We start from the raw sequence: 26,758 nt of genomic DNA on the forward strand, positions 1-26,758 counted from the left end.
GAGAGCGCGCTGTGTGCGTGACTCAGCAAAGCACCTGTGTGGCAGAAGTGGGCTTCACTTAACCGAAGTAATTCAGCCCCCTCCCCCCACGTCGACGGGGCGCAGCCGGTCGAGCACCGTGTCCCGAGGCCAACAACTTTTCAAGAGAGAGCCCTGTACAGTCGCGACCAAAAACAGCCACAGAATGTAGCGCCGTAAGCCATGTCTGTAATGCTGCCCCAAGTTAGCTAGCATGATAGCCTAACTAGCTAGCACGCGTAACTGACCAGTTCGCTACTCTTCCGCATTCACAACTCAAACACCGACTTGACCGAAGGCTCAACAGCAACGTAGAGCATTAATTAAACATATAACCTACCCCAATGGCTCCCGTCCATGAAGTTCCTCTCCTCAGGTGAAACTCAGCCGTCAGGTTCTGCTGTTCTGTCGTCTCATTGAAGAAAGGAGCGCTAAATTTCCTCTGACGTCACCCGGAGTACGCGCTATAAGTTGCCAGGTTTTACTCGTATTACCCAAGTACATTTTACTTTGTTGTGTCAAGTAGTGCATTCAATACAGTAGTTTAGTAGATATTACTTGGTGTGAATGATTACAATTTACTAATAAAAATGAGGATACATAATTACAAACAAATACCAAGTAACACATTAAGTAAAAGGTGATATTTTAAAGTAAAAGCACTGAATTGATAATTTCTTGTAAAATTGACAAAAATAATCGAGGTAATAATTACAGGGCCAAAAACTCTTTTTTTCAGTGTAGTCGAAGAGGCTAGTTCGGGTGTGAAGGAAGATAGTCGCACACGTGTAGCCGCGACTAAAAAAAGATATTTAATAACTACCAATGTTTCTTTTTGTTGGAACATTGGTGATGTATTAAATTCAGCAAAACCAACGGTTGATAAAATGATCAGGCCAAATCGTTTTTTTGCATCGTGGCTTTGAGTGTTTGACTGTTCCTTCACACTTGTACTTTTATCTTTTTATCTTGGTAATATTATGGTGTGCGTTCCTCCTCACTCATCTTGAAGGGGCTAGTTTTGCCAAAGTTTTATTTGCCTGAAACAATGTTAAAAGCAGACAGAAAAGGCCGTATTTGTAGGTCACCGCGAGCAACCCAGATAGCACACTCTCAATGCTACAGCAGCAGGGGTAAAGCCAGCCATGGTGGCTTAATAATGGGAAACCAAGAGGTTAAATAAAAGGACAGCGATCACACATTATAACATGGTCATATATTGGACAAAAGGCAACTTTTTACAAGCATCTCCATTATAAAACTGCCACTAACCTACTCGGACTGGATAAAAAGATCTCATTGACTTACAGTACTGTAGGTTCAACAGACCGTTTCACCAGTACAATTACTGCTAGATTTGTTCTTTTATCATTGCCCTGGTGCCCAGACACACAGTCATCCTACTGCCAAACAAGCAGTCATTAGCAACAAGGCTACAAATACTCCCCTCAGCTTTAGCAGGGCAGGGTCACATATTTAACCCCCGAATGATGGAGACACTTGAATAACATATCACCATTAATCAGCCTTAATACTGACACAAATGGAAGAATGGGACACTGAGTGGCCCCTGGGAAGTATTGTTAAGTCCCTGAGCCTTTATCCAACCGTCAGTATTAGTCTGTCTCAGGACACGTGGACACTTAAAGGGCTAGACAACTGCCATGCATTGTTAATCAAAGGATAATTTAGGCCACAGGACATCCATATTTACAGTACTTGACAGACAATAAGCTTTTATTTCAGCTGTCATAAAGTGTTCGTCTCCTGACATGTGGCCACTTAAAACCAACTAGGGGAGGTGGCTGGGATTGGCATTCATTGTTAACAGAAGACCTGGAATAATTTTGGCAGGAGATGTGCAAATTTACAGCATTTGAAGTACTAATTGAAATCAGGCTTAAAGCAGACTAAATGGGGGAGAGGGGCACATAATGACCCCTGGACGGTATTGTTAAGAGATTAGGCTTTTATGTAGACTGTCACTCCTTGTTAGTCTAAGGACACGTGGCAATTTAAAACTTCTTCAGAGGGAAATTGACTGAGATCTAATGTAAAAGTCCAAATAAAGCACAAAAAACAGGTTGAAAGCACGGGTACACAAGTCTCACCTGAGCTGGGACTGCAGTTTGCCGGCCTTAGTGATGAAGTCCTCCCAAATAGGGTAGCTGCTCTGTGTGGGGGGGGGGGGGGGGGGGGCAGAGACACAAACTCGGATGACACAATCGTCAGAACAGATTTCATTATTCCCAGAGTTACATAACAGTTCGATCAAGTTCGATCAACATGATGCCTCGCCTCACCTGCAGGGCTAAACAGGACAAATCCAAGGCTTTAGGCTTTCCCATACATGTGACCAAGTTTATCACCCAAAAATGATGTTTTTCCCATGAGAGTAGACATGAGGGAATCAGAAAACTGAAGCTATTGGATGAAAATGTGTTTAACAGAGGTGTATGCAACTGAGAAGCATGAGGTTTGATACAGTCATGTCCTGCATGCGACAGGTTGCAAAATGGGTCGCCGGCCTCTTTTGGAAAGATCCCCACACAACAAGAGCACTAATTCGTGCTATAATGAGCCTGGTTCCCGACGGGACTCTAAATTTACCAAATTCAGGTCCTGGGCTGAAAATAAGCTGAAGAGCCTCCACAAGATGTCAGAGCCTTCAGACCCTGCGGGTCATGTTCTACCCTGACAGCTACATTCCCAGAATTCCTTCGGGCAAGTAACGTTCCAACAGCTGGAAGAATTATCGTCCCATCGACCAAGCTGCAACGCTGAGAGATAACAGTGAAATAAGATCGCGCTGTTCAGCATTCAACCAATGACGGCTGACGCATCCACTTCAAACTGGACAACAACAACCCTGTGTTAATTCACAAGCCAGAGATTAGAATGCAAAGAGCGCATTCAAATACAATGCAAGTTAGCTCGCTGACGATACCACAAAACGAAAACGTACGTAGGTTAATATGAGACCAGGTGGACTATGGGGCTGCTGACCAAGCGATCATAAACATCAGTAATAGCTCAAATGAACTCAGCTCTGACGTCACTCCGTGTTGTTTATCGACTCCTACGGACGGGTGGGTTCAGAAGTCGGTCTAACGTAAAATCACCGTTTGTTCAGCTAACTTAAATAAGAGTCACGTTGTCTGTTGAAGCAAACATCTACACTGGTGTTTGGGAAGTTACCTGGCTGGGGTAGCTCACGTTAGTGTACGTCGCGCAGCAGCTGTCGGGTAGCATAAGGTGTGCTGAAAAGTTAACTTGGCTTACCTTCATGTCTCCGATAACAGTTTGGAAGAGTCCTCCAAGCGCGCTGCATTCCTTCTCGATCACAGCCTCCATTTTCAGGACCAGGTCCAGCGGGCAATCCTGGCTGGGTGAGCCGCTATCCAGGGAAACCAAAATACTTCCCCAAAACGGACTCGTTTATAACGATTCTGTTGTTCCGTAATCGAGGTACAGCAACTTTTTTTTGTATCTCAGACAAACACTGAAACACAAGGAAAAGCAGCTCGGTTCTGCTCTGGTGCGTTTAGTTCAAATCAAAAGAGAAATTGAAATCCTCTCCCCTCCACGCCGTCCCGTTCATACCCATGGCTGGGGCGTGAAGATCATATTTTGCAGTTTGCTCGTCGGAACTAGAAATATTCCCAATGCTAGGCTTGTAACGTTAATCCGTATCTTGACAGGTAAATGTCGACACTCACGGGGTTTCTTACTGCCTTCCCGACACTGACTGAGTGGGAGAAAAACGAGTCAAGAAACAAGCGTCAACGTGCCCAAATAAAGAGCGGGACAAAGCATTTCCGGGTGATTATTTTTCACCAAAATAAATCACCAAATGAACAGCAGTTTTAAAGTCGTCTTGAACCATTTCTGTAATAAGAATTGAAATAGAAAATTAGGAAATAAGCATTTGGCGTAAATCAGTAAAACAGGTGTAATCCCAGCAGGTTACTCTCAAATGGGTATTATATAAATACAAATTAAAATAACACAAACATGAGGGCAATGATATCACAACACACAAACAGCAGTGCAGACATGCACATCAGTTAAATGCAACATAAATTAAACATGACACGCTTTAAGTAAAGCTTTAAATAGTTTGACACTGGACGTGTTGTTTTTTATTGTGAAGGAATACACTCGATACGTTCGGTATTATTCTGTTTGACTTGACCATGATGATGGGAACGCAAGGTGAGCAGCAGCGAGCGAGCGCAGGAGAAGTAAAGTTGATTGATGTTTTTCATTTGGCAGCATTGAACTGCATAAAACAGGGATTAAACAATGAATGGATGTTTGAACTAGGGTTCTAAATGAGCAAACATGACTTTTGTGAGAATAAAACACAGTATTTTATTCCCTTCCAAGTTTTGTCTGACTTCACAAGTGTCGAGGATGCATGATACAAGCACAATATTGTACAGCGCCTCCAACTCTTTTTTGTTGATGATGCCAACCTTTTACTATTTATGTATAAACATTGGATAAACATGGACATGTTGAGCAGTTGTAGATAAAGGGCGACATCTAGTGCCTGAAAGAAAACAAGAAAAAAAAAAAGAACCGCAGTAAGTTAAAATGTAATATGATATATCAGCGGTTCCCAAACGTTTTAGGCCGCGCACCCCCTTCTACATCCCGACCGGGTTCACGCACCCCCAATCCCCCACACCTTAAAAAAAAGAAGAAGCAACAGAGCATATTTATAGCCTCATAGAAATCGGACCAATGAGAGAACAATTTGCTCGCGCGTGGCGTTTGTTTACAATATTTAGTCCGCTGTTAAATGTTGCAGTGTGAACACAAACCGAACAAATGGGCAACTGCAACATTGTATCATATTAATCGCTGAATCAGAACAAAGCAAACGAACTGAAGGTGTGCAAACGCCCTGAAACACTGCAACAAAGTTTCAATAACTTTCAGTTACACAAGGCGTCACTTAAATGAGAACTGTGGAGGGTTGCTGCCGTTTGTGACTCGGATGAGGTTACATCCAACTACCACGAGACCTAGGCTAGTATATCCCTGGACACTCTCATAAAGCCCAAATGTGTGAGACTTCAACATTTCGGGACTTTGGCGACGCCTAGTGGTAGCATCAAATATGACACTGTGGCAGAAAAACAATGCACCGTATAATGATGCAAAGACAAAAACTTCTTCTTTTTCAAAACCTTTATTTCGGTAGTTCTAAAATTAAAACATTAAAAATGGCAAAAAACCAACCAGGCAGCAGGTGTCAAAAAACAGAAAAAAATAATTGCAAACGATTTTTAAATCAATAACATTTAATAGTCTGATGCAAACAAAATTAAACAGTAAATACAGCGACTAAATCATGTAGCAAGATAGTTATTGATTTTGGATTTTATAATGCATCATCACAGTTACAATAAGGATCAAACCCTATACACATACGATACGTACTTAAATGATCCATTAGATAATGGTCACTGTTTAATATATAGTAGTTGACAAAGGCTTTTTTATTGATGGTCAGATTAAATGATTAGTTTCAAGTATAATTCAATAGAATGACAGATGTATTCAACTAATACTTTGGTCAAATAATATGTATCAGTAAGTCACAGTGGAGTTAGCCACATAGGACAGCACTCAGAAAGAACAGTTAAACAGCAGCAGATATTATTTTGTGACTAATGTTAACCGGGAATCTATCTATTTGACAAAAAGCTCACAAAAAGAAATTACAATTTTGAAATTTAAATATCAGATCAACTCTCATTAAATAGTGGCCACATGAAAATGTAATAACAGTCATTCGTGTTACAGCTAGAGTGAGTTTAGCACCAAGGTAACCAGAGGACAGAGGAAACACTCATGCTGCCTTTTAGGCTCTTTCTGACAAATCACCATCACTTGCTCTGTTGTGCATAACCCATTTGCAGCATACATAGGCATGTTTTTTTGTGATAGGAAAAGGGAAACATTCCCTCCAATGAGGATGTGACTCAGGACATGGGCCAATATTATGGTCTTAAATTGCACCATCACTTTAATGTTCTGCTGAGCATAACCTACAAGCAGCATACATAGGCGTGCTTATGTGTTATTGGAAATGGGAAGTATTCCCTTCCAATGAGGAAGAAATGGGGCAGTATTTGTATGATGGACCGAAAACAAAACCATAACTGTCACAAGCATCGATCATATCTTGCAAAATCACCCTGTATAGCCTTGTACATACAAGGTTATGTTAACAACCTGCTCTTCTTTAACCCTGTCCTAAAATTCCTTTAACAGCCCAGACTGTGACTACCTGAACCCAAACCTTCCAATAGCACAGAAGGAGAATCTCTGCAGGAATATTATTGCTCAGAAATCTTCTCACCTATATTATATATACCTCTGAGGATATTAGTTTCCCATCAGGAAATAACAATGTTGTCACTGAACTGAATAGTAGGACTTTCAATGGAGATCTCGATGGTGTGGCTGATGTTTTAATACACGCTGAAGTTACGAAGCAGTTATAAAAACTAGTTTGTGCTGGATTTCAAGGTTACATCCTCCACCTCTTGAAGCCCATCACCATGCTGCAGCCGTAGCAGAGTGTCACCACAAATGCAAATACCTGGGACAAGCAGACAAAAGGAGAGAAAGCAAAACAACAACAATTGGTCAGACAAACCCAGTCAATTTTACTTACATTTGCTAACTGCAACTTTTATTAACTAACATTAAAAAGATGAATCCATTACTAGTGTCAACAGGCTCATCTTAAGACGTCTTTGTTATTCTAATCAGCAGCTAAAACGACCTACTGGAACCTCACGTAACCCTACACATCCGACCGAACTGACTGTTTCATTCGTTGTCGCTCATAGCATGCGCACAATATTCTGTTTATTGAAGGACATTTTAGGTCTTTCACATTCAAAAGTTGCATGCAAAGATAAAAACCCAAACAAGACAAAAAGCAGGGAGGATACTATGTTCATGCAGATGAGTCAGCTGAGGTGTTTCTGCTACAGCCTGAAAGAGTAACAAGGCTGATGTCAGATTTTAGTTTTCCTTTAAAGATTATAATGAATTCACCTTTAGTAAAACTATGATTATTATCTTGATTCTTTCAGGAACTACCCTACCTCAGCAAACAAAGTCAACAAAGAGGTTTGACATCGGGCTGTAGTCATTCAGATAGTACTGTGAGTGCGTTATGACAATATTAGTTCAAATGCACAAATGATGCATATGCACTGCGCTACAGACTTCATTTGAAACGATATATATAGCACTCACCGTGGCTGCAACATTAATACTGTACTGCTTCTCACTCATCACTGTGAATATATTGCCCCGAGGGTAGGTTATACACAAGACGGTCTCAGTGCTGTTGGGCAGTGGCGTGATGTTGGCTCCTCCATTGGCTGCTGTGGTTGCTGCCTCCAACACAAAGGCAGCAAAGTAGAAAAGCAAAGCCATAAAATGGTAAAACACATCCTGAAGGAAAAGAAGAGAGAATGCATTAGCAATAAATACCAAAAAAGTTCAAGTAGGTGCAGCAGATGGGAGCAAAGAATGGGCAACATGTGTGTTTCGTCCCATTGGACAATTATCAGACAACGCTCTGAGCTCTGCAGCTACCTGGACTTTGGCATTCACATAACAAACCGGGCCAATCAGTCAACGCATCAAGCGTTTACATTAATTACAAAGCACAACATGGGAGAGGCAACAAACACGGCAAAGAAAGAACGAGAGAATAAAAAAGTGATTTGGAAACCTTCCTATTGAGAAAGAATAAAGGTGGATTATGAGTCACAGAGGGAGAGAGGGAGTGTCAGAGAGTCAAGAAGGTTAATGAGAGTTTGTGCTGTCGACTGTGCGACCCGGGCGGGCCTACAGGCAGGCCTTTGTTGCCCTTTGGTGTGAGCTCATCATCCATGTCACTCATTGTTCAGCTGAAAACAAACAAGCAACCCCTGGCTACTCCTGGGAGCAAGGCCCGGAGCCTGAGGAAGGGCTTGTTGTGTCTGAGAGCCCAGACCTAACACAGAGTACACTACAATGACATAACGCGACAGCATGGCACAGGTTCTCACTTTAATCTCTCACAGATATAATCATAGCAGTTACTGCACTAATAGAATATGCTCTAATGATACAATGAGACTGTTTTCTAGTGGTGATTTCTTGTTATTTACATTTGATAAGCTATACGTCACATCTACATGTCGGTTATTATCGATTGATCTGAAGACTATTTGCTCAATTAAGCAATTAATCACCCAACAAGTTAATCTACTGTATAAAACACCAGAGAACAGAAACAAAAACACGAAGTCACAATTACCAAAAGCCTGAAGTGATGCCATTTAAAGGGACTGCAGAGTCCCTTTAAATGTCAGTGCTAATTTCAGTCTGGTTATTTTTTCGTGCCATGTCAATCCTAGACAGATCGACTGCACGCTAAAAAGACAGAGAGCTAGACAGCTGTGCATATATCGAGCTGGACTGATAGATGGAAGGATGCACGAATGCATGACTGCTCTGACTGATCAGCTATCCGCTGTATCGACATCTCACCAAGACGTTCCAGTCGGTGTTGATGCGGTCAGCCAGGCCGGTGACGAAGAGCAAGAGGTAGGCGGAGGACAGGAGGAAGGCGGTGAGGGACACAAACATCACCCAGCCCTGCAGCAGAGGCACGGGCACGTTGGAGGAAGCCACCAGGATCCATACCAGACCCCCAAATAACTGGGGATAGAATCAAACACTCACAATGGTCATCGTGTTGAAGAGGACTCAGTAACATAGTCACAGGCTTGTTGTCAACTATTTATGATAACTCTAGATATGTAGCCTGTATTGCACCTACGAATGCCAAATCTAAAATCTGTATACGTCACTGATATGGAAATCATTAGAATATTGTGAATGTAAGGTGACCTGTAACAGCTGTGGCTCAATGAATATCACGTCTGTTGGTGCATCAATAACTTACGAGGTTTCGCGTTGTCTGAAAATGTTGCTTACAATGCACTCTGCTTTTCACACCAGTGTTGCCTCCTGCTAACAGCACTGGCATTGGTGACAGAATCCAAGGCAGAGCAACACATGTGGTGTTTGACATGGTGTATTTTGGACATCGGGGCAAACATGAAGTCAACACAGTGGATTAAAACACGAAAGAAGATGGTGTTATGGAACTTCCCAACTATCTACAGCCATACCTGCTGTGGTTAATGATAGGCGTTGGGAAAGACGTTATATGGGTGCACGCTGATAACAGCCACAGCCCGGCATTTAAATGACACTCTTTCCATCTGAGGGCCTATTGTAATATATATGCAAGGCACTGAACTGCAAACAGGCCGATAGATAAGTACCGGTAGTCAAAATCATCATTTGCTTAGACAGCATGTAAAGACACCGTTAAATAATGTGATGTTCATTAGAAATGAGGCCTTTTTACAGGCCTGCACTGGTCTATGAAACAGTCTTGGCGCCATTTGCCCTTGCTTTGGCTGTCAAGTGAAAGTAACAAAAAAAAGAAGTGAGGCAATGACAGTGAAGATCAGTGTGTTAACGACGTTTAAACAGTGAGCAGTCACAGATTCATCACAGATGAATAGCCTGACAACATATAAGGTCATTAATTATTGATAGTGACTGAAGGTCCTGCAGAGTAGCCTGTTACTACAACAGCACTGAGGTCACTGATAAGACTATAACACGCAGCTGAACATAAATAAGCTCTCTATTTAAAAAAAAAAAATCACACTTACTATTTCTACACAAATGAGGGCTCCAGAGTAAGTTCTGAATACTTCCAGTCCCAAAGGTAGGGAAACAATTGGCGCTGGGAACGAGGTGGCAGCGGGATTAGTGGCTGGTTCCGACATCTCTATATCGCCCTCTCTCTCTTCTCTCGGACTCCCCCTCTCCTCTGGCTCTCACCCTCCGTCTCCCACTGAAAACACTCCGTCGGACAAAGGACGGGAGCAGCGAGGGAAATTCCTCCGGAGTCATGTGTCCCCCGGAAACAGGTCGGACAGGTGCAGGTGCCACTCCCTGGAAACCAGCGCTGCATTCAAGGACCTCACGGAAGCTCCGACACCCAGATAAATCCTTTCATGAATGCCATGTGTCCGTGTGAGAAATAACGACAACGTTTTGCTTGTGATGATGATTATAATGGATCATAGCTGGAGTAGATTCAATTATACCCATACATTTAAAACAGATGATCATAATCCATCCACCACCATAGTCTATCATTTATTCTTTAAGATAAATAAACTATTTTAAAGCCCTCTGAGACACATACAATACATCATGATAGTCAAACACTGCCAGGGATCATTACTTTTGCCAGGGAGTACTTTTACTTTTGATACTTTAAGTCGGTTTTTTGGTAATAATACCTTCACCTAAGTAAGTATATGAATGCAGGACTTTTACTTGTAGTGGAGTTTTTTCGCTGTGTTGATGCAGGATGAAGCCGATAAAATGCGATAAAAAAATCCTGAAACTAAGATTTGAATGAATTTATTTGGTAGAAGTTGCTTTTCGAGAGGGATTCTTAAATCCATTGCCCATAATGAATTACGATCAAATGTATTTTCATCTCCGCTCAGACAAGCCTTGAATTGAAATGTTTTTCAAAGGTTATAACATGCCAATAGATTTGATTTTGGCCGAATAAATCTGCTGTCTGCATCATACATAAGTAAGGTAGTATATCAATGATGTTATAAAAGACTTCAGGGTGTGTTTGCAATGATGAAACACCATTGACGGATTACTCTTTTACTCCTCCAATTGTTTAATGGTTTTATGCTCTCCACACATTAAATGTCAATTGTTGATAAGTGCGCAATCATTCACATTATAAACGGTATATTCATCTTGTATTTCTGGTAATTCCAACATCAACTGAAGGCAGCAATTTTACTCCCATTTTGACAGTGTGTTGGAGCACTTGGCTCCTGTGTGAGCATTTACCAGCAGAGAACAGAAACATTAATGAGAGGAAAAATCAATTAGTTGGACTCGTGGCTATACTGATGACATTGATTTCACACTGAGGCTAAGAAACAATGGCATGTGCACTGGTTAACTTTCCCAGTGCATGAGCAAATACGTTTGAAAGGTAAATATTACCTTAAAGGTTAGCGTAACCGCTGAGGAGAGAAGGGAACATATTGCCAAAGCAGACATTTACCACGTTTGCACTAAAACATGGAACTGAAACGTTAAGTATTGGAGGGTATTTTGTTGGGAACACAGTTTTTCTTCATCACACGGCGACGTGAAATTGCTATGTTGTTAATTCAGTTGGTGAGCAGTTTCTTATAATCCACATGGAGTTAATGTTTAGCCAGGACTTGGTTTATGTGAACCAATGTTGATATAACCTCTTAAAGGGCACTGAGCTTAGTTCACTTTAGTGGCTGGCAGTTAGAATCAATACGACCGGTATCAGACCCCTGTATCCTGACATGCAATAAAAGACAATTGTTTGAAAGATCAGCACTGCTAGATTAGAAATCTTTTTCAGGGCCGATTCTCTTTTTTTTGAGCATCAAAGAAGTTTTGAGATCACATATTTGTCACAGTTCACATGGAAAGTCATTTACCGTAGTCTGCGGTTAGTCTCTGGAGGCCGCACAGTCATCTGTGGAACAACAGGAAGCCAGATTAGGTAAATTGTGAAATATAACAGACAGTACAGGAATATTTAGACCAGTTAGATTCAGCAATAAATAAGACCAGCATCAAATGTAATGGGTTGCCTGAAATGATGCTGCATTAGTTAGAATTACTGATGTTATCATCCTGGTCCTTGTGCATAATGGAGTATACTAGCATGCATTGTGTGATCCATCCAAGTCTATTTTCTGCATCTATGTTCAATTTCCTTTCTACAGCAGTGAATCTACGATTACATTCAAGTTTTAATTTCTTTCATAAGTACATTTCTTACCTGTTCTGTTGAGATTCAACCTGTTGACCTCCTGCTGTAGCTTATCTCGACTCTCCGCCATAGCGTTGTATTGGCTCTGGAGCACCTCCATCTCTTTTGTCAGGTTGCCGGAGTTAATCTTCAGTTGATCTCGCTCATCGCTCAGAGTGTCTCTGTCTATGGTCAGGCTGTAGATCAGGTTTTCACACTTCTGCAAGTTCATTTAGAATCAAAGAAACACACGCAAATCATCAAGTGAGTAGTGAGTCTATGAATTATTTAATTTTCCGGGTTTTTACTTTTCATTTTAGAATCAGCGGAAGAAACTTTAAGAAGACACAACAATGTGAATTACACTTTTCGCTTTGAAATGCTAATAATTGACAAAAACAGGAACAAAATATGAACAGTGTGAGGGTAAAAGAAAACTCATTCAGCGTCATTTTTTAAATGGATAAATCACCTTTATTTATATTTTAGTGCCTTTTATGTCATTTCTGAATTCACAGTATATTTGACACTAAAAGGAACAGTTGTAATCAGACTATAACCATATTTATTTCCAGATAAGAGTAATAATAATCACATAAAAAGTGGTGGGCACTAAATGGCATCAACTGAAAAACAACAAATGCCCACAGGACCTTATTTCTCACACGCCCATGAAAACTTTGTAGTACAAGGCACGTCATTAAATTTCATTGCTGAACGCGAGACCTCGGCACAATCCTCATTGTCACCATGATTATTGGGCTCCCCGCTTTGCCAGAATTCATCACTTAACAGATCAGTCCCATCCACCCACTTCCATTTGCCCTCTTGCTCCTTGTCAGACAGACCGATCCAGGTTCTCTCAATCGTTCTGACGACAAAATCCAGCTCTTCTTTTGTGCTTATGATCATCAGGTCAGCTCCTCTTTCTTTACAGTCGTTTCTGCTGCTTTCCCAGGTTTTAGTCACTCCATTAGGAGAGAAAAAGTAGCACTTGTCTCTGAATGATTCCCATCCTTTGTGGCAAGGTTGATCTAGATAGATAGATAGATAGATAGATAGATAGATAGATAGATAGATAGATAGATAGATAGATAGATAGATAGATAGATAGATAGATAGATAGATAGATAGATAGATAGATAGATAGATAGATAGATAGATAGATAGATAGATAGATAGATAGATAGATAGATAGATAGATAGATAGATAGATAGATAGATAGATAGATAGATAGATAGATAGATAGATAGATAGATAGATAGATAGATAGATAGATAGATAGATAGATAGATAGATAGATAGATAGATAGATAGATAGATAGATAGATAGATAGATAGATAGATAGATAGATAGATAGATAGATAGATAGATAGATAGATAGATAGATAGATAGATAGATAGATAGATAGATAGATAGATAGATAGATAGATAGATAGATAGATAGATAGATAGATAGATAGATAGATAGATAGATAGATAGATAGATAGATAGATAGATAGATAGATAGATAGATAGATAGATAGATAGATAGATAGATAGATAGATAGATAGATAGATAGATAGATAGATAGATAGATAGATAGATAGATAGATAGATAGATAGATAGATAGATAGATAGATAGATAGATAGATAGATAGATAGATAGATAGATAGATAGATAGATAGATAGATAGATAGATAGATAGATAGATAGATAGATAGATAGATAGATAGATAGATAGATAGATAGATAGATAGATAGATAGATAGATAGATAGATAGATAGATAGATAGATAGATAGATAGATAGATAGATAGATAGATAGATAGATAGATAGACTTTATTTCAGACTCGGGGTCCAAACAGACAGATACATAAAAAGACAGACACAAACAATAAAAGTACATAGGCCTAGCAATGCCTTACAAAGAGACAGCTGTACCAATGTCGCCACAGCTGGGACTGGTAGCGTGTGGTGCTAAACCTTATGTTGGTTAAAACAAGTATGATCCCATTTATATAGTCATTCAGTCGACAGATGAATTTGTACATGAGATTTCTTAAAACTGTTTGGAAAGTGTTGACTCGTGCAGCCACAAACATTTCACTGGCACTACTCCATCTCGTTCTCTTTAAAAGTATTCTCATGGCGTCATTGTACGCCACTTGAAGTCTCTGTAAACTCTTTTTTCTGTAGTTTGACCACAAGTGTGCAGTGTAGAGTGGAGTACAATATGCTCTGAACAGAGACATCTTCACTCCATCAGTACACAGACCAAACTTGCGTGAGAGACTGTCTGCTTGTGCATACATCATACCACATTGCCTGGAAATGTCGTTATCATCAGACATGTGTTCTGTTAAAAAATGAACGAGATATTTGACTTCACTACAGACACCAAGATTATTGTCAGACAATTTGAAGTCAGGGAAGTTTAGACATTTGTCCTCTTTAGTTCTACAGATCAGGATAGCACTCTTACTGGCGTTGTATTTGATGTCATGTTCCACACCGTACACAGTACATATAGTGAGGAGCTGCTGAAGACCAGCGCTAGAAGGACTAAAGATCACCAGATCATCTGCAGACATGATGTGATTAACCAGAGTATATCCAATCATGCACCCAGTGTTACAGGCTTTCAGTTGCTTGGACAGATCATCAATATACAGATTAAACAGAACTTGTCTGACACCATTGCTAACCCCAAATGGGGCTGACACACTTTTACCCCATTTTACTTGCATACTGTGGTGCGCATACCAGTAAGCCAGAATTCTCACTATGTATGTGGGGACACCTCTTTGGCTCAGTTTAAAAAATAATTTACTATGATTAACACGATCAAAAGCTTTGGAGGCATCAATAAAACACATAAGAAGTGATGAGTTTTGACCTCTGTATTTGTTTAGAATTTCCTTTAAGGCATATAAACACAAGTCAGTGCCATGTTTGGCTTTGAAGCCGAACTGGTTATCTGTGGAGGTGATGAAGTCCTGTATTCTGTCCAGCATAATTCTTTCTAGGACTTTTGACAGGACGCTGGCCAAAGCAATGGGCCTGTAATTCTCTAGGCTACATACTTTACCAGCTTTGTTTTTGATGACTGGCACTAAGAGAACAGACAGCATTGAGTCTGGTAACAAGCCGTGAATCATGAAGCCAGTAAAACAAATAGCGAGGAGAGGAGCTAACCTCGGACTAGCATATTTAAGGTGTTCAGCAGTAATATGGTCTAAGCCACTTGCTTTGCCTTCAGACAGTTTATTGATAGCTTGGTGCACCTCATATGATGTAATTACCATTCACTCATTACTCTCAGAACTGTCCACGCTGTACAAATCACTTTTGATGCAGTTAAATAAGGTGCTATAATGATGTCGCCATAACTCAGCAATGTTGTCTGTTCCTGATATTCCATCTATAGTGCATGGTAAAGATGTTTTACAGTTAAGAGCTCTCACTTCTTTCCAAAAATCAACTACGTTGTTGCTTAGCAGCTTCTTGGCCATGGAGTCAGCGCTCATGGCTTGATCATTCTTGCAAATGAAGCGAATGGCATACTTATATCTTGCATTGGTGAGCTTCTTGTACTCAAGCACTGGTCCTTGTCTGGGTCTACCAGCTAGAGCCCATGATTTGAAGGCTTCACAGGCTTCAGCACGATACTCAACTACAGACTCGTTCCAGCCAGGTTTGATGTTATGGGTCTTATTATGATGAGACAGCACATGTGTATTTTAGTAATTGTGGTCCTGAAACTGTTTTTGTTTCAAGCTAAGATTTGGGGACCAGCAGGGAACACGTTTTGTGAGCTTAAGACCAGGTTCTCAAGACTAATTTCTGTAAGTGACACAAGGTGGCCACTCCTCACACCCCAGAACACATGAGCCTATCAGACCAAAGAGAAAATGTAACATTGATCGATATTTTTAAAAATTTGATAAAGAGGCAGTCATATAAATAGTTGACACTCTCCACGTCGTACAGGCTACTCTACTGTACCTAAATGGGGGCAGAAGCTCCTGTAGATTTAGCCTCCCATTTCAAAGTCCGATTCATTCTCTGAGAGTTGCTATTTTGGATACAACACTTTTGTGCTGTCTGTTTAAAGTTACACAGGAAGTGTTCAGGAGTTCTGTTTAACATTAAACAGACAGTACAGGAATATTTAGACCAGTTAGATTCAGCAATAAATAAGACCAGCATCAAATGTAATGGGTTGCCTGAAATGATGCTGCATTAGTTAGAATTACTGATGTTATCATCCTGGTCCTTGTGCATAATGGAGTATACTAGCATGCATTGTGTGATCCATCCAAGTCTATTTTCTGCATCTAAGTTCAATTTCCTTTCCACAGTCGTGAATCTACGATTACATTCAAGTTTTAATTTCTTTCATAAGTACATTTCTTACCTGTTCTGTTGAGATTCAACCTGTTGACCTCCTGCTGTAGCTTATCTCGACTCTCCGCCATAGCGTTGTATTGGCTCTGGAGCACCTCCATCTCTTTTGTCAGGTTGCCGGAGTTAATCTTCAGTTGATCTCGCTCATCGCTCAGAGTGTCTCTGTCTATGGTCAGGCTGTAGATCAGGTTTTCACACTTTGAGTCCAGATGATCGCCGATAGCCCTGGAATCTGCAAGTTCATTTAGAATCAAAGAAACACACGCAAATCATCAAGTGAGTAGTGAGTCTATGAATTATTTAATTTTCCGGGTTTTTACTTTTCATTTTAGACTCAGCGGAAGAAACTTTAAGAAGACACAACAATGTGCATTACACTTTTCGCTTTGAAATGCTAATAATTGATAAAAGCAGGAACAAAATATGAACAGGCAATGTGAGGATAAAAGAAAACTCATTCAGCGTCATATTTTAAATGGATAAATCACCTTTATTCATATTTTACTGCCTTTTATGTCATTTCTGAATTCACAGTATATTTGACACTAAAAGGAACAGTTGTAATCAGACTATAACCATATTTATTTCCAGATAAGAGTAATAATAATCACATAAAAAGTGGTGGGCACTAAATGGCATCAACTGAAAAACAACAAATGCCCACAGGACCTTATTTCTCACACGCCCATGAAAACTTTGTAGTACAAGGCACGTCATTAAATTTCATTGTTGAACGCGAGACCTCGGCACAATCCTCATTGTCACCATGATTATTGGGCTCCCCGCTTTGCCAGAATTCATCACTTAACAGATCAGTCCCATCCACCCACTTCCATTTGCCCTCTTGCTCCTTGTCAGACAGACCGATCCAGGTTCTCTCAATCGTTCTGACGACAAAATCCAGCTCTTCTTTTGTGCTTATGATCATCAGGTCAGCTCCTCTTTCTTTACAGTCGTTTCTGCTGCTTTCCCAGGTTTTAGTCACTCCATTAGGAGAGAAAAAGTAGCACTTGTCTCTGAATGATTCCCATCCTTTGTGGCAAGGTTCATCTAGAGACAGCACATGTGTATTTTAGTAATTGTGATCCTCAAACTGTTTTCGTTTTAAGCTAAGATTTGGGGACCAGCAGGGAACACGTTTTGTGAGCTTAAGTCCAGGTTCTCAAGACTAATTTCTGTAAGTGACACAAGATGGCCACTCCTCACACCCCAGAACACATGAGCCTATCAGACCAAAGAGAAAATGTAACATTGATCGATATTTTTAAAAATTTGATAAAGAGGCAGTCATATAAATAGTTGACACTCTCCACGTCGTACAGGCTACTCTACTGTACCTAAATGGGGGCAGAAGCTCCTGTAGATTTAGCCTCCCTTTTCTAAGTCCTATTCATTTTTGAAACAATGGGTCCTTGATTTCAGACCGTGGTAGACAAAACAAGGCTTCTCATTTCTACTCTGCAACCATTTATTTTGTTGGCAGAAATGACAGCTATATGTTTTCACTTTCACCGTTACTTGTAAAGTTTGGTCATGAGGACTCACCAAAGAGAGCGGTAAACACATGGTATCTCAGATAATGAGTATGGCTGGGACTGCTGGAGTGTAAACCTCTCTAAACCCAACAGAGACGATTGATGATGCTAGCCTTCACTCTGTTACAGTAGCATCCACGACTGCCTTTCACACAGGAGGCGCAATCATAAATGGTACTTATACCATCATATTAATTCTCTATAATGTGGCAACACAAAGATCAAGCTGCAGTGTGTTGTAAAGACTCATAGCTCCACTATCATGCAGTGAGCCTGCACTTGGTTTAAGATTCCTACACAACTCTGCTGAATATTGTAGTTGTGGTTAGAATTTAACAGTTATGCAAATGAATCTTTCACTTTTGCTGCAAAAAGCCTGCTGTTTACAAAACGTGGACTCTGAGAGTTGCTATTTTGGATACAACACTTTTGTGCTGTCTGTTTAAAGTTACACAGGAAGTGTTCAGGAGTTCTGTTTAACATTAAACAGACAGTACAGGAATATTTAGATCAGTTAGATTCAGCAATAAATAAGACCAGCATCAAATGTAATGGGTTGCCTGAAATGATGCTGCATTAGTTGGAATTACTGATGTTATCATCCTGGTCCTTGTGCATAATGGAGTATACTAGCATGCATTGTGTGATCCATCCAAGTCTATTTTCTGCATCTAAGTTCAATTTCCTTTCTACAGTAGTGAATCTACGATTCCATTCAAGTTTTAATTTCTTTCATAAGTACATTTCTTACCTGTTCTGTTGAGATTCAACCTGTTGACCTCCTGCTGTAGCTTATCTCGACTCTCCGCCATAGCGTTGTATTGGCTCTGGAGCACCTCCATCTCTTTTGTCAGGTTGCCGGAGTTAATCTTCAGTTGATCTCGCTCATCGCTCAGAGTGTCTCTGTCTATGGTCAGGCTGTAGATCAGGTTTTCACACTTTGAGTCCAGATGATCGCCGATAGCCCTGGAATCTGCAAGTTCATTTAGAATCAAAGAAACACACGCAAATCATCAAGTGAGTAGTGAGTCTATGAATTATTTAATTTTCCGGGTTTTTACTTTTCATTTTAGACTCAGCGGAAGAAACTTTAAGAAGACACAACAATGTGCATTACACTTTTCGCTTTGAAATGCTAATAATTGATAAAAGCAGGAACAAAATATGAACAGGCAATGTGAGGATAAAAGAAAACTCATTCAGCGTCATATTTTAAATGGATAAATCACCTTTATTCATATTTTACTGCCTTTTATGTCATTTCTGAATTCACAGTATATTTGACACTAAAAGGAACAGTTGTAATCAGACTATAACCATATTTATTTCCAGATAAGAGTAATAATAATCACATAAAAAGTGGTGGGCACTAAATGGCATCAACTGAAAAACAACAAATGCCCACAGGACCTTATTTCTCACACGCCCATGAAAACTTTGTAGTACAAGGCACGTCATTAAATTTCATTGTTGAACGCGAGACCTCGGCACAATCCTCATTGTCACCATGATTATTGGGCTCCCCGCTTTGCCAGAATTCATCACTTAACAGATCAGTCCCATCCACCCACTTCCATTTGCCCTCTTGCTCCTTGTCAGACAGACCGATCCAGGTTCTCTCAATCGTTCTGACGACAAAATCCAGCTCTTCTTTTGTGCTTATGATCATCAGGTCAGCTCCTCTTTCTTTACAGTCGTTTCTGCTGCTTTCCCAGGTTTTAGTCACTCCATTAGGAGAGAAAAAGTAGCACTTGTCTCTGAATGATTCCCATCCTTTGTGGCAAGGTTCATCTAGAGACAGCACATGTGTATTTTAGTAATTGTGATCCTCAAACTGTTTTCGTTTTAAGCTAAGATTTGGGGACCAGCAGGGAACACGTTTTGTGAGCTTAAGTCCAGGTTCTCAAGACTAATTTCTGTAAGTGACACAAGATGGCCACTCCTCACACCCCAGAACACATGAGCCTATCAGACCAAAGAGAAAATGTAACATTGATCGATATTTTTAAAAATTTGATAAAGAGGCAGTCATATAAATAGTTGACACTCTCCACGTCGTACAGGCTACTCTACTGTACCTAAATGGGGGCAGAAGCTCCTGTAGATTTAGCCTCCCATTTCAAAGTCCGATTCATTCTCTGAGAGTTGCTATTTTGGATACAACACTTTTGTGCTGTCTGTTTAAAGTTACACAGGAAGTGTTCAGGAGTTCTGTTTAACATTAAACAGACAGTACAGGAATATTTAGACCAGTTAGATTCAGCAATAAATAAGACCAGCATCAAATGTAATGGGTTGCCTGAAATGATGCTGCATTAGTTAGAATTACTGATGTTATCATCCTGGTCCTTGTGCATAATGGAGTATACTAGCATGCATTGTGTGATCCATCCAAGTCTATTTTCTGCATCTAAGTTCAATTTCCTTTCCACAGTCGTGAATCTACGATTACATTCAAGTTTTAATTTCTTTCATAAGTACATTTCTTACCTGTTCTGTTGAGATTCAACCTGTTGACCTCCTGCTGTAGCTTATCTCGACTCTCCGCCATAGCGTTGTATTGGCTCTGGAGCACCTCCATCTCTTTTGTCAGGTTGCCGGAGTTAATCTTCAGTTGATCTCGCTCATCGCTCAGAGTGTCTCTGTCTATGGTCAGGCTGTAGATCAGGTTTTCACACTTTGAGTCCAGATGATCGCCGATAGCCCTGGAATCTGCAAGTTCATTTAGAATCAAAGAAACACACGCAAATCATCAAGTGAGTAGTGAGTCTATGAATTATTTAATTTTCCGGGTTTTTACTTTTCATTTTAGACTCAGCGGAAGAAACTTTAAGAAGACACAACAATGTGCATTACACTTTTCGCTTTGAAATGCTAATAATTGATAAAAGCAGGAACAAAATATGAACAGGCAATGTGAGGATAAAAGAAAACTCATTCAGCGTCATATTTTAAATGGATAAATCACCTTTATTCATATTTTACTGCCTTTTATGTCATTTCTGAATTCACAGTATATTTGACACTAAAAGGAACAGTTGTAATCAGACTATAACCATATTTATTTCCAGATAAGAGTAATAATAATCACATAAAAAGTGGTGGGCACTAAATGGCATCAACTGAAAAACAACAAATGCCCACAGGACCTTATTTCTCACACGCCCATGAAAACTTTGTAGTACAAGGCACGTCATTAAATTTCATTGTTGAACGCGAGACCTCGGCACAATCCTCATTGTCACCATGATTATTGGGCTCCCCGCTTTGCCAGAATTCATCACTTAACAGATCAGTCCCATCCACCCACTTCCATTTGCCCTCTTGCTCCTTGTCAGACAGACCGATCCAGGTTCTCTCAATCGTTCTGACGACAAAATCCAGCTCTTCTTTTGTGCTTATGATCATCAGGTCAGCTCCTCTTTCTTTACAGTCGTTTCTGCTGCTTTCCCAGGTTTTAGTCACTCCATTAGGAGAGAAAAAGTAGCACTTGTCTCTGAATGATTCCCATCCTTTGTGGCAAGGTTCATCTAGAGACAGCACATGTGTATTTTAGTAATTGTGATCCTCAAACTGTTTTCGTTTTAAGCTAAGATTTGGGGACCAGCAGGGAACACGTTTTGTGAGCTTAAGTCCAGGTTCTCAAGACTAATTTCTGTAAGTGACACAAGATGGCCACTCCTCACACCCCAGAACACATGAGCCTATCAGACCAAAGAGAAAATGTAACATTGATCGATATTTTTAAAAATTTGATAAAGAGGCAGTCATATAAATAGTTGACACTCTCCACGTCGTACAGGCTACTCTACTGTACCTAAATGGGGGCAGAAGCTCCTGTAGATTTAGCCTCCCTTTTCTAAGTCCTATTCATTTTTGAAACAATGGGTCCTTGATTTCAGACCGTGGTAGACAAAACAAGGCTTCTCATTTCTACTCTGCAACCATTTATTTTGTTGGCAGAAATGACAGCTATATGTTTTCACTTTCACCGTTACTTGTAAAGTTTGGTCATGAGGACTCACCAAAGAGAGCGGTAAACACATGGTATCTCAGATAATGAGTATGGCTGGGACTGCTGGAGTGTAAACCTCTCTAAACCCAACAGAGACGATTGATGATGCTAGCCTTCACTCTGTTACAGTAGCATCCACGACTGCCTTTCACACAGGAGGCGCAATCATAAATGGTACTTATACCATCATATTAATTCTCTATAATGTGGCAACACAAAGATCAAGCTGCAGTGTGTTGTAAAGACTCATAGCTCCACTATCATGCAGTGAGCCTGCACTTGGTTTAAGATTCCTACACAACTCTGCTGAATATTGTAGTTGTGGTTAGAATTTAACAGTTATGCAAATGAATCTTTCACTTTTGCTGCAAAAAGCCTGCTGTTTACAAAACGTGGACTCTGAGAGTTGCTATTTTGGATACAACACTTTTGTGCTGTCTGTTTAAAGTTACACAGGAAGTGTTCAGGAGTTCTGTTTAACATTAAACAGACAGTACAGGAATATTTAGATCAGTTAGATTCAGCAATAAATAAGACCAGCATCAAATGTAATGGGTTGCCTGAAATGATGCTGCATTAGTTGGAATTACTGATGTTATCATCCTGGTCCTTGTGCATAATGGAGTATACTAGCATGCATTGTGTGATCCATCCAAGTCTATTTTCTGCATCTAAGTTCAATTTCCTTTCTACAGTAGTGAATCTACGATTCCATTCAAGTTTTAATTTCTTTCATAAGTACATTTCTTACCTGTTCTGTTGAGATTCAACCTGTTGACCTCCTGCTGTAGCTTATCTCGACTCTCCGCCATAGCGTTGTATTGGCTCTGGAGCACCTCCATCTCTTTTGTCAGGTTGCCGGAGTTAATCTTCAGTTGATCCCGCTCATCGCTCAGAGTGTCTCTGTCTATGGTCAGGCTGTAGATCAGGTTTTCACACTTTGAGTCCAGATGATCGCCGATAGCCCTGGAATCTGCAAGTTCATTTAGAATCAAAGAAACACACGCAAATCATCAAGTGAGTAGTGAGTCTATGAATTATTTAATTTTCCGGGTTTTTACTTTTCATTTTAGACTCAGCGGAAGAAACTTTAAGAAGACACAACAATGTGCATTACACTTTTCGCTTTGAAATGCTAATAATTGATAAAAGCAGGAACAAAATATGAACAGGCAATGTGAGGATAAAAGAAAACTCATTCAGCGTCATATTTTAAATGGATAAATCACCTTTATTCATATTTTACTGCCTTTTATGTCATTTCTGAATTCACAGTATATTTGACACTAAAAGGAACAGTTGTAATCAGACTATAACCATATTTATTTCCAGATAAGAGTAATAATAATCACATAAAAAGTGGTGGGCACTAAATGGCATCAACTGAAAAACAACAAATGCCCACAGGACCTTATTTCTCACACGCCCATGAAAACTTTGTAGTACAAGGCACGTCATTAAATTTCATTGTTGAACGCGAGACCTCGGCACAATCCTCATTGTCACCATGATTATTGGGCTCCCCGCTTTGCCAGAATTCATCACTTAACAGATCAGTCCCATCCACCCACTTCCATTTGCCCTCTTGCTCCTTGTCAGACAGACCGATCCAGGTTCTCTCAATCGTTCTGACGACAAAATCCAGCTCTTCTTTTGTGCTTATGATCATCAGGTCAGCTCCTCTTTCTTTACAGTCGTTTCTGCTGCTTTCCCAGGTTTTAGTCACTCCATTAGGAGAGAAAAAGTAGCACTTGTCTCTGAATGATTCCCATCCTTTGTGGCAAGGTTCATCTAGAGCAGGGATTCCCAAAGTGGGGTGCGCGCACCCCTGGGGGTGCGCGAGCTGCCTCTAGGGGGTGCGCGAGAGAAAAGATGTAATGGCGGTGCAGTCCCGTCTCCTAAAAATTACGTTCCCCCAAAACTAAAATGCATTCTCAATTACGTTTGACCACAAACGTATTTTCTCCCTGATTACGTTTGTGTTTGACGTACAAATACGTTTCTCATCAACATATCTTTGCTGTACTTTAGTCTTTATGATGTTTCTGTGATCTGCCTCGCCTCTGCCCCGCCACCCACGAGTTGTTGCCCCGCGGCCTGTTCCGAGGGCTGACAGACCTGACGATCGGGTGCCTCGCGGCGGGGGCGGCTCGAGGCCTCGCGGCGGGGGCGGCTCGAGACCTCGCGTCCCAGCGCCAACGGGTGAGCACCCGCCACTCGGAACCATAAAACCAAGTCCCGGATTTCACCCGGGGACATTCTGGAGGTATTGTGACCGGGTGATGTGCCTCGTTGCTGGGGAGGTGCGTGTGTGTATGAGCGCATTTCTGCCGGAGACAGGCGGCGTGTTGTGGTAGTATTCTGACCGCGTAATAGGAGAGGCGGTGGTGGAGAGGGAAACAAATGTTAAAGAGATGGTGGAATGTATGATTGGAGAGAGAGAAGCGAACAAGTTGGACGTGGTCCAACAACACTGTCGCGCGCATCGATGCTTTGTCCGAAGACATCCTGGCTACATTAATCGGTCGCGTGAAGAAGAGTGAGTTTTACTCTCTGCAAGTAGACGAGTCTACAGATGTGGCCAATCTGGCCAATCGTCTGGTGTACGTCCGTTACCTTTTGGAAGGCACGGTGCAGGAAGAGTTTTTTGTGTTTTTTATCTTGTAAACAAACGCCACGCGCGAGCAAACTGTTCTCTCATTAGTCCGATTTTTATGCGGCTCTGTTGCTTTTTTTTTTTTTTAAAGGTGTGTGTGTGGGGGGGGGGGGGATTGGGGGTGCGTGAACCCGGTCTGGATGTAGAAGGGGGTGCGTGGCCTAAAAAGTTTGGGAACCGCTGATCTAGAGACAGCACATGTGTATTTTAGTAATTGTGATCCTCAAACTGTTTTCGTTTTAAGCTAAGATTTGGGGACCAGCAGGGAACACGTTTTGTGAGCTTAAGTCCAGGTTCTCAAGACTAATTTCTGTAAGTGACACAAGATGGCCACTCCTCACACCCCAGAACACATAAGCCTATCAGACCAAAGAGAAAATGTAACATTGATCGATATTTTTAAAAATTTGATAAAGAGGCAGTCATATAAATAGTTGACACTCTCCACGTCGTACAGGCTACTCTACTGTACCTAAATGGGGGCAGAAGCTCCTGTAGATTTAGCCTCCCTTTTCTAAGTCCTATTCATTTTTGAAACAATGGGTCCTTGATTTCAGACCGTGGTAGACAAAACAAGGCTTCTCATTTCTACTCTGCAACCATTTATTTTGTTGGCAGAAATGACAGCTATATGGTTTCACTTTCACCGTTACTTGTAAAGTTTGGTCATGAGGACTCACCAAAGAGAGCGGTAAACACATGGTATCTCAGATAATGAGTATGGCTGGGACTGCTGGAGTGTAAACCTCTCTAAACCCAACAGAGACGATTGATGATGCTAGCCTTCACTCTGTTACAGTAGCATCCACGACTGCCTTTCACACAGGAGGCCCAATCATAAATGGCACTTATACCATCATATTAATTCTCTATAATGTGGCAACACAAAGATCAAGCTGCAGTGTGTTGTAAAGACTCATAGCTCCACTATCATGCAGTGAGCCTGCACTTGGTTTAAGATTCCTACACAACTCTGCTGAATATTGTAGTTGTGGTTAGAATTGAACAGTTATGCAAATGAATCTTTCACGTTTGCTGCAAAAAGCCTGCTGTTTACAAAACGTGGACTCTGAGAGTTGCTATTTTGGATACAACACTTTTGTGCTGTCTGTTTAAAGTTACACAGGAAGTGTTCAGGAGTTCTGTTTAACATTAAACAGACAGTACAGGAATATTTAGACCAGTTAGATTCAGCAATAAATAAGACCAGCATCAAATGTAATGGGTTACCTGAAATGATGCTGCATTAGTTGGAATTACTGATGTTATCATCCTGGTCCTTGTGCATAATGGAGTATACTAGCATGCATTGTGTGATCCATCCAAGTCTATTTTCTGCATCTAAATTCAATTTCCTTTCTACAGTAGTGAATCTACGATTCCATTCAAGTTTTAATTTCTTTCATAAGTACATTTCTTACCTGTTCTGTTGAGATTCAACCTGTTGACCTCCTGCTGTAGCTTATCTCGACTCTCCGCCATAGCGTTGTATTGGCTCTGGAGCACCTCCATCTCTTTTGTCAGGTTGCCGGAGTTAATCTTCAGTTGATCCCGCTCATCGCTCAGAGTGTCTTTGTCTATGGTCAGGCTGTAGATCAGGTTTTCACACTTTGAGTCCAGATGATCGCCGATAGCCCTGGAATCTGCAAGTTCATTTAGAATCAATAAAAAAACATGAAAATCATCATGTGACTTTCTGCTACACCAAGTTAAACTTAGTGATTTATTTCAAGTGTTCAAAGGAGTATTTGCTGTGTACTTATGTTCATTGTTGAGGCAGTATTGTACTTACTGTGTGCCACCACGCCTAAGATCAAAATGAGCAGAAGAAACCCCAGACACACTGCAGCAGCTCCAATCCACCACACTATATCACAAAATTGTCACAAGAAGGGAATGAAAAATCACGGACAAGCAGTGCAGATGTCGAATTTAGCTGAATGGTTTAACATTGTCCTCATCCACATTTCATCAAACACTTTCATAATTACTACGGCTACTGTTTCTGTTCAATGTTGTGCTGTATATTGGCAGGAATATGGCTATATGTGTACTCTTACCTGAGATGTGAGATCGCCATCCATACTTTGGTCTATTGTCAGAAGTCATCAGATTCAGACTATCTTCCCCAACCTCCCCTGACTTGCTGCTGAATGTCACTGACATCTCCCAAATTTGTGGTCAGTATTT

At 40.7% G+C, this 26,758-nt stretch overlaps 3 protein-coding genes across 7 annotated transcripts in view; all 3 read right to left on the reverse strand.

Moving 5' to 3' along the window:
• LOC306782809 (protein MTSS 1-like) overlaps window positions 1-3,734 on the reverse strand; it is a 46,339-nt gene extending 42,605 nt beyond the window's left edge. For all 4 annotated transcript variants that reach the window (XM_079276262.1, XM_079276264.1, XM_079276263.1 and 1 more), the window contains exons 1-2: window positions 3,301-3,734; window positions 2,130-2,191 (exon numbers count right to left, since the gene is read on the reverse strand). In XM_079276262.1, coding sequence (XP_079132388.1) covers window positions 2,130-2,191; window positions 3,301-3,372 — 134 coding nt within the window. In that variant the 5' untranslated portion in view covers window positions 3,373-3,734. The remainder of the gene's footprint in view (window positions 1-2,129; window positions 2,192-3,300) is intronic.
• A 1,497-nt stretch (window positions 3,735-5,231) lies between these two features.
• On the reverse strand, window positions 5,232-12,179 carry mal2 (mal, T cell differentiation protein 2). 2 transcript variants are annotated; one of them, XM_079275079.1, is made up of 6 exons: window positions 11,996-12,179; window positions 11,649-11,686; window positions 9,795-10,137; window positions 8,593-8,763; window positions 7,341-7,506; window positions 5,232-6,637 (listed from the first exon to the last, which is right to left on the reverse strand). In XM_079275079.1, exons 3-6 carry the CDS (start codon window positions 9,909-9,911, stop codon window positions 6,543-6,545), a joined length of 549 nt encoding a protein of 182 aa, XP_079131205.1. In that variant the 5' UTR covers window positions 9,912-10,137; window positions 11,649-11,686; window positions 11,996-12,179; the 3' UTR covers window positions 5,232-6,542. The 2 variants fall into 2 exon arrangements, with proteins under 2 accessions (XP_079131205.1, XP_079131204.1); XM_079275078.1 differs by having other exon boundaries at window positions 7,306-7,506.
• Window positions 11,661-26,734, reverse strand: LOC306782773 (uncharacterized protein; the record flags this gene model as incomplete). The annotated part of the gene is made up of 13 exons (XM_079276212.1): window positions 11,661-11,686; window positions 11,996-12,185; window positions 12,692-12,999; window positions 16,373-16,594; window positions 18,649-18,870; window positions 19,404-19,688; window positions 20,388-20,609; window positions 21,143-21,427; window positions 22,664-22,885; window positions 23,419-23,703; window positions 25,990-26,211; window positions 26,361-26,435; window positions 26,629-26,734. The coding sequence occupies 13 exons, from the start codon at window positions 26,732-26,734 to the stop codon at window positions 11,661-11,663; spliced, it is 2,670 nt and encodes an 889-aa protein (XP_079132338.1).
• Between the last annotated feature and the right edge of the window lie 24 nt (window positions 26,735-26,758).

Source organism: Melanostigma gelatinosum (assembly GCF_949748355.1).
Source record: "Melanostigma gelatinosum genome assembly, chromosome: 9".
Taxonomy (NCBI): Eukaryota; Metazoa; Chordata; class Actinopteri; order Perciformes; family Zoarcidae; genus Melanostigma; species Melanostigma gelatinosum.

Coding starts and splice junctions, on each gene's coding strand:
- mal2 (XM_079275078.1), bottom strand. CDS start 9,911: ATGTCGGAACCAGCCACTAATCCCGCTGCCACCTCGTTCCCAGCGCCA. Junction 8,764..9,794: donor CCCTCATTTGTGTAGAAATA/GTAAGTGTGATT, acceptor TTCTATCCCCAG/TTATTTGGGGGTCTGGTATG. Junction 7,507..8,592: donor ACACCGACTGGAACGTCTTG/GTGAGATGTCGA, acceptor CTTTTCCTTCAG/GATGTGTTTTACCATTTTAT.